At 41.3% G+C, this 16353-nt stretch overlaps 1 protein-coding gene and 1 pseudogene across 2 annotated transcripts in view; both read left to right on the top strand.

The window, feature by feature from the left end:
* The window catches only part of BICRAL (BICRA like chromatin remodeling complex associated protein), a 79288-nt gene that overhangs the window by 24293 nt on the left and 38642 nt on the right, over nucleotides 1-16353 (top strand). The window contains exons 1-2 of one of the 2 annotated variants that reach the window (XM_047102540.1): nucleotides 13628-14693; nucleotides 15552-15597. In XM_047102540.1, the coding sequence (XP_046958496.1) occupies nucleotides 15557-15597 (41 nt within the window). In that variant the 5' untranslated portion in view covers nucleotides 13628-14693; nucleotides 15552-15556. Of the gene's footprint in view, nucleotides 1-13627; nucleotides 14694-15551; nucleotides 15598-16353 lie in introns of those variants that run through there. The other variant, XM_047102541.1, reaches the window with a different exon arrangement.
* On the top strand, nucleotides 2318-4521 carry LOC124528750 (60S ribosomal protein L36a-like; annotated as a pseudogene).

Below are 16353 nucleotides of genomic sequence, written 5' to 3'. Positions count from 1 at the left end.
AATTTTCCATTTTAACCATTTCACGTATAGTTCTGTGGCATTAAGTACATTCACACTGTTGTGCAGCCATCCCCACCATCCTTCTCCAGAACTTTCTCATCTTCTCCAACTGAAACTCTGTTCCTTGTAGTCTTTTGATAGAAATAAGTACAAATATAAATTCCCTTCACATGGCATTTCTTAGGGTTTATAAAAGAATTTACATTAGATGGAAGTTTATGTCTTTTAAATGGAGTGTAGAAAAATGAGATTAATTTAGCTTCTTAAAAAAATTATTTTTGTAATGTTTATTTTTGAGAGAGGGAGGGAGAGCATGAGTGGGGGAAGGGCAGAGAGAGAGGGAGACAGAGGATCCTAGAGCAGGATCTGCTCTGACAACAGAGAGCCCTATGTGGGGCTCAAACTAAGGAACCAGGAGATCATGACCTGAGCTGAAGTCAGACACCTTAACTGACTGAGCCACCAACGCGCCCCTAATTCAGCCTCTAAAAGTTTTTGTAGAAACTGAAATTTTGCTTGGAGTAATACAGTATATTTCTTCATATTCTTTCTTAAATCCTTCTTTAAAAATATTTGTTCATTTTGGGTTTTGTTTTTTTTTAAGTAGGCTCCACACCCAGCATGGGGCTTGAACTCACAACCCTGAGATCAAGAGTCTCATGCTCTGCCGACTGAGCCAGCCAGTTGCCCCTTAAATCATTTTTAAGTTTAAAAAAATTTCTCTCATTTTCTTCCCCTTAAAAAATTTATTTTGTGTACACGTCGTCCTTGTGAATCTACTTTTACTAAAGGGGACCCTGGACATCTCTTCCTTGGTTAACATCATTGACTTCGTAAAATGGAATTTTGTTTGTTAAATATTGTTAGCTGTTTTTATAGGGCTTGTTTTTCTTGGAACATACCATAAAACCAAAATATTTTGAATGTTACTCATTGAGAGAGAGCAGTGAGACTCAAGAGTTTGCAAAATAACTTTAACCAGAATGCTAATAAAAAATATTTTTTGCTTATAATTACTACCGTTTCAAAGTATCTTTTAAAAGCAGTTCCACACATAGGGACAACAGTACCTACAAACTACACTAATGGATAACAATGGCATCCTATTATTTTGAGGAAATACAGAAAAAGATTCAGCAGTTTTTACTTTTTAATAGCTTAATTATTACCATGCTGTATTTCAGTGAATTCTTGACTGTAGGATTGGAATGCAAAAAGCAGTCTTTTTTACTATTGTTGTGACTGGTACTGCACAGTAATACCCGTTGTTATTAAAAGTAGAAAAAGTCACATTGGTAGGGCTTTTACTTTTATTTCTTTAAGCTGTTCTCTGAAAGATGGGTGCCTGGCTGGCTCAGTGGGAAGAGCATGCGACTCTTGATCTCAGGGTCATGAGTTTGAGCCCCACATTGGGCATAGAAATTACTTACATAAATAAAACTTTAAAAAAAATTTAAGTTTATTTATCTTGAGAAAGAGAGGGAGAGAGAGAGTGCGTGCACAAGCAGGGGAGGGGCAGAGAGAGAGACAGAGAGACAGAGAATCTGAGGATGTAAGTAAGACTTACCTTTGGCTCTTCTCCTTTTTAATGCCTGTTCCTGAAATTTTTGCTAACGTGTTTTTGGTTGATACTCGTTCGTCTTTCTGGGTGGTTAGTTTCAATGTTGGCATCGCTTCCTTTTGCTAAGTCAGCTTGTTGTTGGAGCTAAGGCTCTAAATGACTGTTTTTAGTGGAAGAAAGTAATAAATGTGGCAGTCGATGATTAAAACAGAAATTCGCCTTTTATTTGGAAGTAAAATACAAGAATTCTTTAACTGAAACAGTAGTATAACTGAAGAGAACTGACTTATCTTTTTAATATGTATTATTCTATATACTGAAGTATCGTGATTTATCATAAAGATAGTTTCAATTTCACTTTACTTAATATTTAATAGCAATCAGGCTAGCAGCATTTCTTTTTTTTTTTTTTAATGTTTGTTTATTTTGAGAGATTGAGCATGCACGTGAGCAGGGGTGGGGAGGAGACACAGAGAGAGAGGGAGAGAGAGATTCCCGACCCAGGCTTGATCCCACGAACCATGAGATCATGACCTGAGCCAAAATCACAAGTGGGACGCTTAACTGACTGAGCCACCCAGACGCCCCTAGCAGCATTTCTTTGTATCATTTCTCAATAATTTCCTGTATATTATTTTCCATAGTCGTTAAAATGTTCAATCTCTTTTAAAACATAGTAAATTATAACAACATTTTTTGGCAGGGCATCTGTTTTTTCCCCATATTATTGAGTTGTTTTTCTTCCCTGTAAGGTCTAGTGTTGGTACTCTCAAAAGCCATGCAAGGCTGTGCCAGAAACTCTTCAACTTAGACTTTTACTTGTGAGTCTTTTAAGGAACACAACTATTATTAATATAATAAATGACTGTGCTAAAAATTTGGGAACTCCAAGGAATTATTCTGTTTATGTTTAGTACACAAATCCCTGTTTTAGGGAAGTTTATTTAATACTAAATAGATTATTATGGAAGGATACACAATCCTTTTGTCCTATGAATCTTAAAAAATGACACTTCCTTATGCCTCAGAGATTGAGTCATCTGATCTGGAGCAGAGATGGGGAGTCAGTTGACTTCTCATGACTTTTTCTACGCAGCAGGAATGGCTGTCTAGACACGTAAGGGCCCAGCATAAGCCAGTAGATCCTGGACATTGGATGCTCCACACTGCATCCCAAATCCTGTGCTTTGTGATGCGAGAAAGTGCTCATGGGTAGCCTAGCTGTATATTTTTGGCAACTAAATAATAAGGAACTGACATCACCCGTCGAAAAGTTAGTTTTTTAGACCAAAATCTTAGTAAAGTTATTCAATAAAGTAAAAGACATTTACTAGACACGTTTATATCAGGCATTGTCCAAAACTCAGATAATACAAAGATGGAAAGAAACTGCCCCAGCTTTCATGGAACTTGTAAATTAACAAGGGGACCAGAAAAACAAAGTTTTGTCAACACACCTGTCAGATGCTAGTAACATGTCAGATGTGCTCTGGGGATACAAATAAGTAAACAATTAATTTTGCTTGGGGGTTTAAAAAAAATAGTATAATTTTACTCAAAGCCTTAAAAAATAGGCAGGCATTGTCAGTTGGCCACTTGGAGGTGGGTAGGAAGGTCTGTCTTCTCAAAAAGATAAGTGCAAAGCGAAAGAATTTAAAAAGTGATGTGATCGTTTGGGGGACATGGTCAAGATGGCAAAGAACCAAGGGTCCCTTCATTACAGGGAGGGTAGGGTGGGCAGGGATTCAAAATGAGGCTAGAGCTTTTTCTTTCCGTGCCAGTAGCGTTCTTGCAGCCATGGTGAACGTTCCTAAAACCCACCACACTTTCTGCAAGAAGTGGGGTGAGCACCAACCCCACAAAATGACCCAGTACAAGAAAGGCAAAGATCCTCTTTATGCCCAGGGAAAGTGGCGTTATGACAGGAAACAGTGGCTACAGTGGGCAAACTAAGCCGATTTTCCAGAAAAAGGCTCAAACTACAAAAGAAGATTGTGCGGAGGCTTGGATGTGTTGAACCCAACCCAGATCTAAGAGAATGCTGGCTATGAAGAGATGCAAGCATTTTGAACAGGGAGGAGATAAGAGAAAGGGCCAAGGGATCCAGTTCTAAGCTTCTTATTTTGCTACATCATGAAGACAATAAAACCTTGAGGTTATGTTCCCTTCATTTGGTTGCAGTTGGTCTTTTGAGAGGCAGGTAAACTAGTGCCCTCAATAAAATTCCCTTTGTGGGGAAATTTATGCTTAAAAAAAAAGCGGCTAGAATCTACTGTAATGAGCCAGTGTTTCCAGTTCACTGATGCCAAAAAACACGACGCAGTCTAAAAGTTGCTCAGCTTCGGGATGGGTGTCTTAGCTGCTCTTCATCAGTCTTCTCAAAGCACTGTAGACTCTTTTTACTTAAATTTGGGCTGTGCTTTAGTTGAGAATAGAAGATAGGCGTAGCGAGGATAATCACAGAGAGTAATGTCTGATCAGTGTCGAAAGACATGGTGGTTGCTTTTAGAATTCTAGGTAGAGAATCCTAAGGTTGTCAGAGAAGGATTCGCAGAGGTTCAAGCTACCAGGAAGAGCATTCCAGGTAAGAAAATTGTCACCTGGACAAGGGTGGGGGGAGTGCACGTTGTGTTTGGGGGCAGGAGAGTGGCAGTTTGGCTAGAATAGCATATAGGGGAAGAGCAGGAAATGACTTCAGCCCCATTGTGCATTCTAGGCTTAAGTAGAATTATTTTCCACTTTAGATTGTTCTCCCATAGGAATAACCTGGTCTTCAAAAAAATACACTTTCTTGGAAAACTAAAGTAGGTTTCAACGAGAAGGGCCTGGGGTGCCTGATCCTGTTGGAGCTTTTGCCATCTTGTGGCCAACATACTGGAAAGGATGATAGGTTCATTTCAAAAAATGTTCACTAACAACAAGGAGATATCACTTCACACCTGCTAGAATGGCAAAAAAAAAACAAGAGATGTCAGCAAGGATGTGGACAAAATGGAACCCTAGTGCACTGTTGGTGGAAATGTAAATTGGTGCAGCCAATATGGAAAACAGTATGCAGGTTACTAAAAAAATTAAAAATAGAGCCACCATATGAGCCAGTAATCCCACTTTCAGATATATAGCTGAAGGAAATGAAATCACTGTCCCAAAGAGATATCTGCACCCCCTGTTCACAGCACCATTATTCACAATAGCCAAGATATGGAAACAACCTAAGTATCTGCCGATGGATACATCCATAAAGAAGTTGTTTTATACACACACATGCCCATATACCTACACTGGAATATTGTTCAACCATAAGAAAGAAAGACACCCTGCCATTTGTGACAGCATGGATGAACATTGAAAGCATAGCATAAACTAAGTGAAATAAGTCACACAAACATAGACAAATACTATATGATCTCACTTATATGTAGAATGTAAAAAAGTTGAACTTGCAGAAGCATACTCAGTTGGTGATTGGTTGCCAGAGGCTGGGTTTAGGAAATGGGGAGATGTTGGTCAAAGGGCACAAACTTCCTGTTATAAGATGAATAAGTTCTTTAAAAAGGGGGGGTCGGGGGAAGGGAGTGCCTGGATGGCTCAGTTGGTTGAGCAACCAACTCTTGATTTAGGCTCAGGTCATGATCTCGCAGTTCATGAGCTCGAGCTCCGCATTGGGCTCTGCGCTGGTAGTGTGGAGCCTGCTTGGGATTCTCTCTCTATTCTTCTCTCTCTCTCTCTCTCTCTCTCCCTCAAAATAAATAAATAAACTTAGAAAAAATAAGATGAATAAGTTTGAGGGATCTCATGCATAGCATGATGACTGCAGTGTATTATATACTTGAAATTTGTTGAGAGTAGATTTTAAATATTCTTACCACACAAAAAAATTGGCAAGTATGTGAGGTGATGGAGATATTAACTAACCTTATTGTGGTCATCATTTCACAATATACACATGTATCAAATCATCACACTGTATACCATAAACCTATACTGTCTTATTTGTCCACTATATGTCAATAAAGCCAGGGGTAAGAAAGAAAAAGTCTATTGAGGCTTTGTAATACGTATGCCAGGTGCTATTCTGGATGCTGAGGTTCACTGGGGAATAGATGCAAACCTCTGCCCTGATAGAGCTGACATTCCAATGTAAATGAGTAAATACGGGATAGAGAGGTATGGAGAAATACAGGAATTACCTGTATTTGATGGGAAGGAGTGGAAGGAATGATACTGAAAGTGGTTTAAGTCATATGCTCCCAAGTAAGATTTCACCTACAGCATTTCCCTTCAGTCAAACTACCAAAAAACTGAACCCTTTCTCTGAGTTTGGAGAGTAAGCAGCCTCAATTTGTGTCTCTGAGCTGACCAGAGGCCCTTGTTTGCAGGTCCTACCTGACTGTAGTTGGGGACAGGTTCCCCAGGTTGCCTGAAATTTGCCTGAGTATGTGTTATAATATGAGGGAAAGAGTGACCAACCTCAGAGGGTCAAGGAGAAAACTCCATAGTAACCCCCAATTACTGGTGAATCTCTGCGGGAGCTGGAGCAACAGGATTCCACGTTTGATTTTTTTTTTTTTTTTTTTTTTTGGTGTACTATATTTCCTTTTCGGTTTTTTTTCGTATGTCTTTTAAAAATTTTAATTCCAATGTAGTTAACATATGGCGTTATGTTAGTTTTAGTGTACGAGGACTCCATTGGTTGTTTTTTTTTTAATGTTTGTTTATTTTGAGGGGAGAGGGAAGGGCAGAGAGAGGGAGCAAGCAGGCTCCTCACCTTCAGCATGGAGTCTGACATGGGGCTCGAACCCATCAATTGTGAGACCATCAAAAGTCGAAATCAAGAGTCGGACACAACCAACTGAGCCACCTAGGTACCCCACAATGTTTTCAGTAACCAACTTTAGGGGCGCCTGGGTGGCTCAGTCAGTTGAGCATCCGACTTCAGCTCAGGTCATGATCTCATGGTCCATGGGTTTGAGCCCCACATCGGGCTGTCCGCTGACAGCTCAGAGCCTGGAGCCTGCTTCAGCTTCTGTGTCTCCCTCTCTCTCTGCTCCTCTCCTGCTCATTCTCTTTCTCTCTCTGAAAAATAAATAAACATGAAAAAAGAATAATAACCAACTTTAGTCTATATTATTTTGAAGCAAATCCTAGACATCATAGTAATTGAACTCACACCTGCTTCAATATGGATCTCTAAAGGATGATTTTTTTAAATATAACCCCAATTTCATTATTCTATCTAAAAAATCTTAACAGAATGTAATATATCTGTAAGTCCCACCAGGAATTACAAAATTTCAATGTTGGTATTCTCTAGGAATTTGTCAGTTTGTTAGAATTAAACTAGAATTATGTTGGGGTGCTTGAGCTGCTCAGTCAGTAGAGCATCCGACTTCAGCTCAGGTCATGAACTCACAGATCGTGAGTTCGAGTCCTGTGTCAGGCTCTGTACTGACAGTTCAGAGCCTGGAGCCTGCTTTGGACCCTGTGTCTCCTCTCTCTGTTGCTCCCCCGCTTCCTCTCTCTCTCAAAAATAAATAAAGATTAAAAAATTTTTTTTGACTAGTATTACATGCGTTTTTAATCATGCGAGGTCTTTGGGAACACAGTCTTTGCATAAAATGCAGCTACACTATATTTAAACCCTGAATGAATATTTATTTAGTGTTTCTTATACCTGTTTATGTGCTCTTTGCTGGGAATATGAAGATGAATATGACAAGATCCCTGCTTTTGAGGATAGCTCTATGATATTGTCTTATGCTGTTAATTTCTAGGTGATAGTCTATTAGTAACATTTAAGTTTGAAGTCAGTCTAGTGTGTTAATCCACTGTAATTGAGCCATAACTTAACACTCCTACAAGCTATGCAGTATGAGTTCAGAGCACCCCTCATTGCTGGAGGGCTTTGTTATTTTCTGAGTTTGGTATCTCTTGAACCACCTCAGCTCTGAATCTAGATGCAGCAAAGACTTTTGGGACTCAGCCAACGCTCTTTTGATAACCTCCTTTGTTGGGATCTGGGCCCCCAGCCTGGTGCAAAATTGGCAGCTGAGACTGAAAGAATATGACAAAGAGAGGCCTGGAAAGCTTTTCCCTGGGACCATCTCTGCATCAGTCAATGTGTATACAGGTCTTCTGTCTGTGGATTCTTAAGTGGATCTTGAAATTTTGAGAGGCCGTTAGTAAACACGGTTAGCACAATTTTTCTGAGCCCCGAAGTTCTCCAGTGTATATATTTCTGGACAATTTTAGAATCTGTTAATGTTTCTCACACTTGAGATCTCAGATCACCCAAGGTTATTTTCTCAGACACTAGCTTGAGAAACACTGATTTGTGTGGTTAATGATTTTATAGTCAGTAATCTTAAGGTTATTATCACTGTGTTGGAATTTATCTTAAAGAAGTTTGATGTGTTTATTAAACAATATCACTATTCTGTTGCTAAAATAATCATGATTCTTGATTTTTATGGATCCTTGGGTTTTCTTTTTTTTTTTTTTTTAGTGTTTATTTATTTTTGACAGAGAGAGAGAGAGAGAGAGAGAGAGCGCGCGCGCGCGCGCGTGCGCGCAAGCATGAGCAGGGGAGGGGCAGAGAAAGAGGGAGACACAGAATCCAAAGCAGGCTCCAGGCTCCGAGCTGTCAGCACAGAGCCCGACGTGGGGCTCAAACTCACGAACCGTGAGATCATGACCTAAGCCGAAGTCGGACGCGTAACCAACTGAGCCACCCAGGCTCCCCATGATCCTTGGGTTTTCATTTTCAGATTGACCACTCTTGATGGTCATTCTTTCACAACACACAAAAACCACTGCATTCTAGGAGTTGGAGAAGTTAAAAGGTTTTCAAACGTGTTTTCTCCTAGCTAAATAAGAATTGAAGGGGGAGAAGTGGAACATCAGTGTCTCCACCACCAATATTTAGGCCTCCAAGAAAGCTCCTGGACACCTTGGAGAATCCTAGGTCACCAGGGAACAAAGTTTAAAAATCATAGCTGTGGCTATTAACTTCATTTAGGGGTGGACAAATGGGCCCTGAGAGATTGGAGCTTGTCGGTAATCACACAGTTAGTTAATGTCAGGTATCCAAAACAAGCCCTTTGCCTTCCAAATTCAGTGTTCTCCCCGATATGTCCCTTGCTCTGTAAACCTTGCCAGACTTTGCCCTGACCCCCTGAGGTCGGCCACTCTTTCCCCCCACCTTAGGGCACATTGTTTAGCTGGCTGGGTTTCTTAAATATGAGGTTTATTTCCATCCTGCCTCATTCTAAATAGGAATTAAAGCAGCTTTTTAAAGCCTTCAAATTCTACATTTCATGAGGTGAACCAGGGCCCAATACTGCCTACTTAATGGTCATCTTTTCTGATGGAGGAATTTTTTAATCCCCAAGTTCTTCTAATAATATTTCTTAGTCTTTTCTGTCTTCTCTTCATTGCTGCTAGAAGACATCAAAATGAAGGAAGTTCTTTGTTGAATAATAACTGAAAAACTCAGAGCCCATTGTGTTGAGTTTGATTGCTTCTTTGTATTGCAAATGAGTATAATTGTGAAAATACAGTCATGTTTTCTTTTCTAGTAAAATGTCATATTATTTCACAAAAAAGCCCAGGAGCTTCACCTGAAGAAGCTTAAGAATCCCTGCCAAAACTCTCAGCACTTCTCACATTGCATTGTGATAAATTATTGAATGTCTCCCTTCCAAAAGAAAGTGGGTGCCTTAAAATCGGAAACCATGGCAGAAAGTTTCACACTGTCTTGCAATTACAAAATTTAATAGCCCATAACTATTACAATATAGTAAAAGGAGTACAAAGAGAATACTTTAGGGGCGCCTGGGCAGCTCACCCCTGTCAGTTAAGCATACAACTCTTGATTTTTGGCTCAGGTCATGACCTGCCAGTCTGTGGGATCGAGTCCCACGTCTGGCTCTGTGCTGACAGTGCGGAGCCTGCTTGGGATTCTCTCTCTCCCTGTCTGCCTGCATCTCCCCTACTAGCTCGCACTCTCTCGCGCGCTCTCTCTCTCTCAAAATAAATAAATAGGCTTTAAAAAAAAAAAAGAGAGGGGGGCGCCTGGTTGGCTCAGTCAGTTAGGCATTCTACTTTGGCTCAGGTCCCGATCTCACAGCTTGTGGGTTTAAGCCCTGCATCAGGCTCTGTGCTGACAGCTAAGAGCCTGGAGCCTGCTTCAGATTCTACATCTCCCTCTGTCCCTTCCCTGCTTGCACTGTGTGTGTGTGTGTGTGTGTGTGTGTGTGTGTGTGTGTGTGTGTCAAAATTAAAGAAACACTAAAAAAAAAAAGAATACTTTATAAAATTTTTTAATGTTTATTATTTTTGAGGGAGAGACAGAGAGCAAGCAGGCAAGGGGCAGAGAAAGAGGGAAACACAGAATTGGAAACAGGCTTCAGACTGAGCTGTCAGCACAGAACCTGATGCAGGGCTTGAACCCACAGACCATGAGATCATGACCTGAGCTGAAGTCGGCCACTTAACTAACTGAGACACCCAGGTGCACCAAAAAATAATATTTTATATCTTAATTGACATAAACAAGCTACTTGCCCTGGGTAAATGGTTATTTTATGGCATAACTTTTTGATCATGACACTCATTGGAAAATTGTTCGCTAAAACATAGTCATTCACTTTTCAGCATTGCTTTTACAGTCCTACAAAAATATTAAGTGTGCTTACATTTATTATTTTTAATTTATTTAATAAATAAATCATCATTTATTAACTTTAAGTGTGCTTACATTTATTATTACATTTTATGGCATGCTCATTTGATATTCCTAGCCTTAATACAGTACCTGGCACATAGTAGGTGCTAAATGTTTACTAAATGAATAATGAATAGTGACCAATTTTATTAAAGATACAGATTAAAGAAGCAGCTTTCCTCCTTCCCTAAGCTATTCTGCAGGGTAGAAAACAAAAGGAGGCATGGGATAAAACTGTACGATTGATTTAGTTTCCTCTTCCCCCCTCCTCAATATACTCTGACTTATCATTTGTACTAATGAATTCAAATAAACTGTCGTTACCTCCTAACGTGATTTTTTTTTCAAAACCTTAAAAATAGCCGTTGTAGGGCTGAGATGGAGAAACTGGGACTGAATTTACTTTCCTGCGTTAAAAAAAGTTAAAAATAGGATAAAATATATTAAACAGTGGTTTTGAGACATGGGAAATCAGGCAGCATGGAGAGCAACTCCTGAGAAATGGAAAACGGATGAGGTGAGCCGTATTTGTAATTGTTCCAGCTTACTGTCTGGAGAGAGTTGCCAGTCCACAGCGTAGGGAAGGGGACCCCAGATGGAGTCTGATCATCTTCCAGGGATGAACTGATGTGGTTGGAAGGGGAAAGTGGCTCAAACACAAGGCACAGTACCGGAGAGGAGAGTGCTACCCAGACAGAAAACGCCTGAGTCCTCAGCTGATGACTGGTCAGTCCATGGGGGCTGAGGGACAACTACCCAAGTCCTGGGAGAGAACCACCCAAAAGGATCAGAGGAAACAACGCTTAGAGCTCACACAGGGCAGAAAATGGTTTGTGTTCCCACCTGTGAGAGCGCGAAAATCCTTGCAATCCATGAGACATCAACAAGGTACGCCATCAAGTGAAGGGTACTGCCTCAGGATAGGGCAAAACTAGCCCTAAGGATTGACAGACCTTAAAAGCAAGCCTCAAGACGATCAAATGATTTAATAAGAACTTAATTTTGTCCTAGACAAAGTTCAAAAATATCTGCAGGGATCCAAAACTATCCAGCACTCAATAACACAAAATTAACAATGTCTGGCATCCAATAAAAATGTACCAGGCAGGGGCACCTGGGTGGTACAGTTCAGTGATTTAATTCCAGAACATTTTCATCATCCCAAAAAGAAACCCCATACCTGTGACATCTAGGTCTTTGCAGTCTTTTGCTAAAACCAAGAACGCTGCACTGGATATTCTTACACACGTGCAAAAAATACCTGTAGGACAAATACCTGAAAATATTTGCCAAGTAGAATAATTTGTGCACCTAAAATTTTGAAAGCTATTGCTAAATTATTCTCCCTAGAGGTTATGGAGTTTACACTCTACTGGCAAAGCATAAAAGTTGCTGTTTCCCCACTTCCTCACCATCATGGTCCTTTACCAAACTTTTATCTTTACCAGTCTGATAAGTCGTAGTATCTCATTGAAATTTTAATTTATATTTCTCATGTTCAAAGAGAGGTTGATTATTTTTATATGTTTAGGGGCTACTTTCCTTTTTTAGTGAACTGATGGTTCATGTTTGATTTTCTGCAGGGTAGCTGTCTTTTTGTTTTGTTTTGTTTTTTTGTTTTTTTTAGGGGAAGAGAGAATCTTAAGTAGGCTCCATGTTCCGTAAGGAGACAGACACGGAGCTCAGTCTCACGACCGTGAGATCATGATCTGAACTGAAATCAAGAGTTGGATGCTCAACTGACTGAGCCACCCAAGTGTCCCTGTTTTTCTTTTGTTGTTGTTGTGTTTATAGAAGGTATTTGTGTATTAGGGAGAAAAGCCCTTTGTGATATGAACTGGAAGTATTTTTTCCACTTAATGTTTTTTTGGGTTTTTTTAGTCTTTGACTTTGTTTACTTTTTTCCTTTATCATGCAGAATTTAAAAATCTGATGTCAAATTTGTCAATCTTTTCTTTTATACTTCTGTATCTTGTGACAGACTTTCCCTACTCTAAGATTACAAAAAAACTATTTCTCCCATGTATTCTTCAGTACTTTAAGCTTCTCCTCCCCTCTCTGCCCCTATTTGTTTGATCCATCTAGAATTTATTTTTGTATAAAATGTAATTATGGATCTCCGATCTTTTCTCCATACAGCTAACACCTTTCCCCCATTGATTTAAAATATCACTTTTATACTGTGTCCTCTTGATTAAAAGCCACTATTCAAAGTGTTGATTCCGATAAGGACAATTTTAATACTAGCTTTAATTTTTTTAAGAGTGGTAATCCGGAGCACCTGGGTGGCTCAGTCAGTTAAGTGGCCAAATCTTGATTTCGGCTCAGGTGATAACCTCACGGTCTGTGAGTTCAAGCCCCAGGTCGGGTTCTGTGCTGACCGTGCAGAGCCTGCTTGGGATTCTCTCTCTCCTTCTCTCTGCCCCTCCCGTGTTTGTACACATGCACACATTCTCCGCCCCCCCCTCAAAATGACTAAATAAAAATAAACTTAAAAACATAAAAAGAGTGTAATCAGGTGTCTGAGGCAGTGATTTCTGACCTGTTGGGATGCCTGTCAGGATTCTGTAAGACAGTCCCCTTCCCTCTGTGACAAATCCTCCTGTCATCAGCTGCTGTTACTGAGGGGAGTGTGTCTCCCTCAAGTGTGTTGGGCCAAGAAGTAGTTTTTAACCATTGACCTAGGGGGACTTCTCTTTCACAGAGCGTTCTAAATTTCACCTAGTGATTCCAGGGTTGTTACTTTACGGAGGAAAGAGCCTCAGCAAGAGTCCAGAAGGAAAGGGGGAGCCTACCTATCCAAAGAAAACTAAACTCTTTACCTTGGAGACATTAGTTTCTGATCCTCAGGTTGTCTTCCCACACTAGAATTGTCAATTTCTACACCTCTCCTTTGGGAAATTGCCTTTGGTGGACCATGTGTCCTCCTGGGGAAAGGAACTACTGGGTTAGACGTGGGATGACTGTGCTTTGGCAGTGTGCAGAGCTGGGGACATAGCGATAAGAGTCATCTCTTTTAATTTGAAACTCTTTAAAGTCAGAAAAGAGGATGGCCCTTTAAAAAGTGGAATTCTCCGGGTACCCCTGACTATAAAATAGGCTCGTGGAGTTCTACCCACAGGGGGCTAGCGACAGAGGCTTGTGTGGTTGGATGGATGCCACTGACTAGGACAGATGTCCCCAGGGAGCATTCTGTCAAGTGTTGGAGCAGCCCCTTCAGTTTGATAGGGGAGGATGCACAATGGCTTTTACTTTCATCCAAAGTTGTGTAAGTGTTCTCTTGTTTACGCCACTCAAGGAGTAGCTGGTCACTTTGAACTTTGGGGTAGCAGATGTTCTCAGTGCTTGAAAGTCCCAGTGGTGGTGACACCTTGGTAGAGTGACCGGCGCTGACATCCTTTCTCAGTTTGTTAACCTTTGGGTGTCTCTTCCGCTAGAGGAACGTGTACAGGTGTGAAGTCGTGAGGGAAGCTGGGATAGTTGGGAAAGGTTGTTGTGGTATAGGCTATTTTTCCCTTACATTTTCATTAGTTTGTTCCAGAAACTACGGACACTATAAATAATAATAAATCATATCCACTTTATAGGCTTCATGATATGTCCTAATTGCCTAATTCATTCCACGTGATTGTGATGTCTGGGAGACGAGCTCATGGCCCAGTAATGAGCTGTGGCTGATGCAGTTCTACCACATAAAATATCAGGATTTAAGGGAGGCTTCCCACAGATTTCTCTGTATCTATTTAATGATCGTTTTCCTGCTTTTCCTAGCTGTGGCATTTTCACTTCTCAGAAGTCTGGTCTTGCTAGCATGTTCCTAAGTAACTCCACATCTGAGGCCTCAAAGCACATTTCACCTTGCCTGCCACCCTTTTCACACTTTAGCCTGGATGTTACCCTTGGATCGGCCTTCCCCCTCTTCTTCCTCCTGTGTCACCCACCATCTCGCCTCTCCACCAGAGTTCCACTCAGACGCCTGCTCGTCACCCCCAGGCCATTCAGCACCTGAACAAATCCCCCCCCTGTGGGAAGGTCTCACATTGGGGGATACTTACCCCTTCCAGACCCTTCCTGGGGAGAGCAAGTTTCCTTCCATGTGGCAGGAGCCAGTTTTGTACTTGTCTGGCCTCGTGACTGAGAGGATGGGAGGTCTGGGGGAGCTGGAGAGGAGATGGCAGTTTTAACCAAGGAAAAAACACTGAGTAGAAATGATCCCTTCTGCCTTCTTCGGGCGTGTCCCTCTTCTGGGCATCTCTTCAGGATTTCATTCCTCCGTCCAACTGCCGTTCACAACTGCCCTTTCCAACTGCTCCAGAACTCTTGGCCCCGGCATTCCGTGATGTAAATTATTCCACGCATGGCTCGAAATGGGTGCGAAGCAGTGTTGCCAGGTGTCGGATCACTAGTGTAAGTTTACCGGATCTCGGGGGAGGGACGAGAAAGGGGGAGAACTGCTCTTGGAATTTGTCCGGTTGTTACCATTTCAGCCCGGAGCACAGTCACCGCGCTGGCTGAGCTTGATGCTGGCGGTGGCTGGGGAGAGAGGGAGCTTGCTGGGGGCTGGGAGCCGGGGGGTGAATTGAGGGTTGAGATTTTCCACTTTAAAGATTCCAGTGATGGGATGTAGATTGTTTGGAATTGAAGGGTTGGCGGTGCTGCTGCTGCTCCTGGGGGAGGAACCTGGGACCTCCAGGGCAAAGCCAAAGCCAAAGCCTGTAGCAGTCCAGCCTGGAGCTATGGTGTCTCCTCTGTCTCAGAAAAGTAGGGAGAACCGGCTTTTCTGTTTCTGTAAAGAGAGCCAAACTATGGCAAGAAATCCACATTGCTCACCGTGTTTGGAAACACTCGGTCATAAAACTCAAACACCTCTTGGATGCATGAGATTTTTCTCTAAAACAAATACTATTTTCTCCCCTTTTGCACGATATGTTTTGAGGAAGTTCCTGTTCCTGGTTTACGGTCCCTTTGGGGAATCTGTGTGGGAAGGATTGCCGCCAACTATCTTTGATTTATCTAGATTCCTTTTTGACTTGTAAGTTAAGGATTTGTGTTCAATAAAAACAACTTAAATTGAATATTTAGTCTCTTGAATAACCACAAAATTAAAAAAAAAAAAAAACTCCCATTAAAAACAAGCAGTTAAAGAAAAAGCTTCCATGAATTACACAGTTATTTAGGAAAGTATAGAGTGTATTTTTGTGTGGCGTTGGCGCGACTGGCTTTAATCTGCTTTCTAACCAGCGTTCTCTTATTCCTTTTGTGTAGTTGTCATGGATGATGACGACGACTCGTGTCTCCTTGATCTTATTGGGTAAGATGCTCATTCCAGAACCAGGGTGAATCAGATGTGTAAGGTTTGCCGTACTAAAACAACCTACCAAGCTAGCATATTAAAACTGGGTGGGTTTTGGGGGCACCTGGCTGCCTCAGTCACTGGAGCGTGTGACTCTTGATCTCAGGGGCATGAGTTCAAGCCCTACATTGGGAGTAGATTACCTAAAATTTAAACTTATACCCCAGTGTTTATAGCAGCACTTTCAACAAGAGCCAAATTATGGAAAGAGCCTAAATGTCCATCAACTGATGAATGGATAAAGAAGTTGTGGTTTATATATACAATGGAATACTACTTAGCAATGAGAAAGAATGAAATATGGCCTTTTGTAGCAACGTGGATGGAACTGGCGAGTGTTATGCTAAGTGAAATAAGTCATACAGAGAAAGACAGATACCATATGTTTTCACTTTTATGTGGATCCTGAGAAACTTAACAGAAGACCATGGGGGAGGGGAAGGGGAAAAAAAAGTTAGAGAGGGAAGGAGGCAAACCATAAGAGACTCTTAAAAACTGAGAGTAGGGGCGCCTGGGTGGCTCAGGGTTGAGCGTCTGACTTCAGCTCAGGTCATGATTTCATGGTTCATGAGTTCGAGCCCTGTGTTGGGCTCTGTGCTGATGGCTCAGAGCCTGGAGCCTGCTTCGGATTCTGTGTCTCCCTGTCTCTCTGCCCCTCCCCTATTTGTGCTCTGTCTCTCTCTGTCTCTCAGAAATAAATAAATGTAAAAAAAA

The sequence above is a fragment of the Lynx rufus genome, unplaced genomic scaffold, assembly GCF_022079265.1.
Source record: "Lynx rufus isolate CCGP_SWC_20201006 ecotype Redwood Valley unplaced genomic scaffold, mLynRuf1.p SCAF_6, whole genome shotgun sequence".
In the NCBI taxonomy this organism is placed as follows: Eukaryota; Metazoa; Chordata; class Mammalia; order Carnivora; family Felidae; genus Lynx; species Lynx rufus.
The sequence above is the reverse complement of the archived record's forward strand: the minus strand, read 5'-3'. Positions and strand labels throughout refer to the sequence as shown.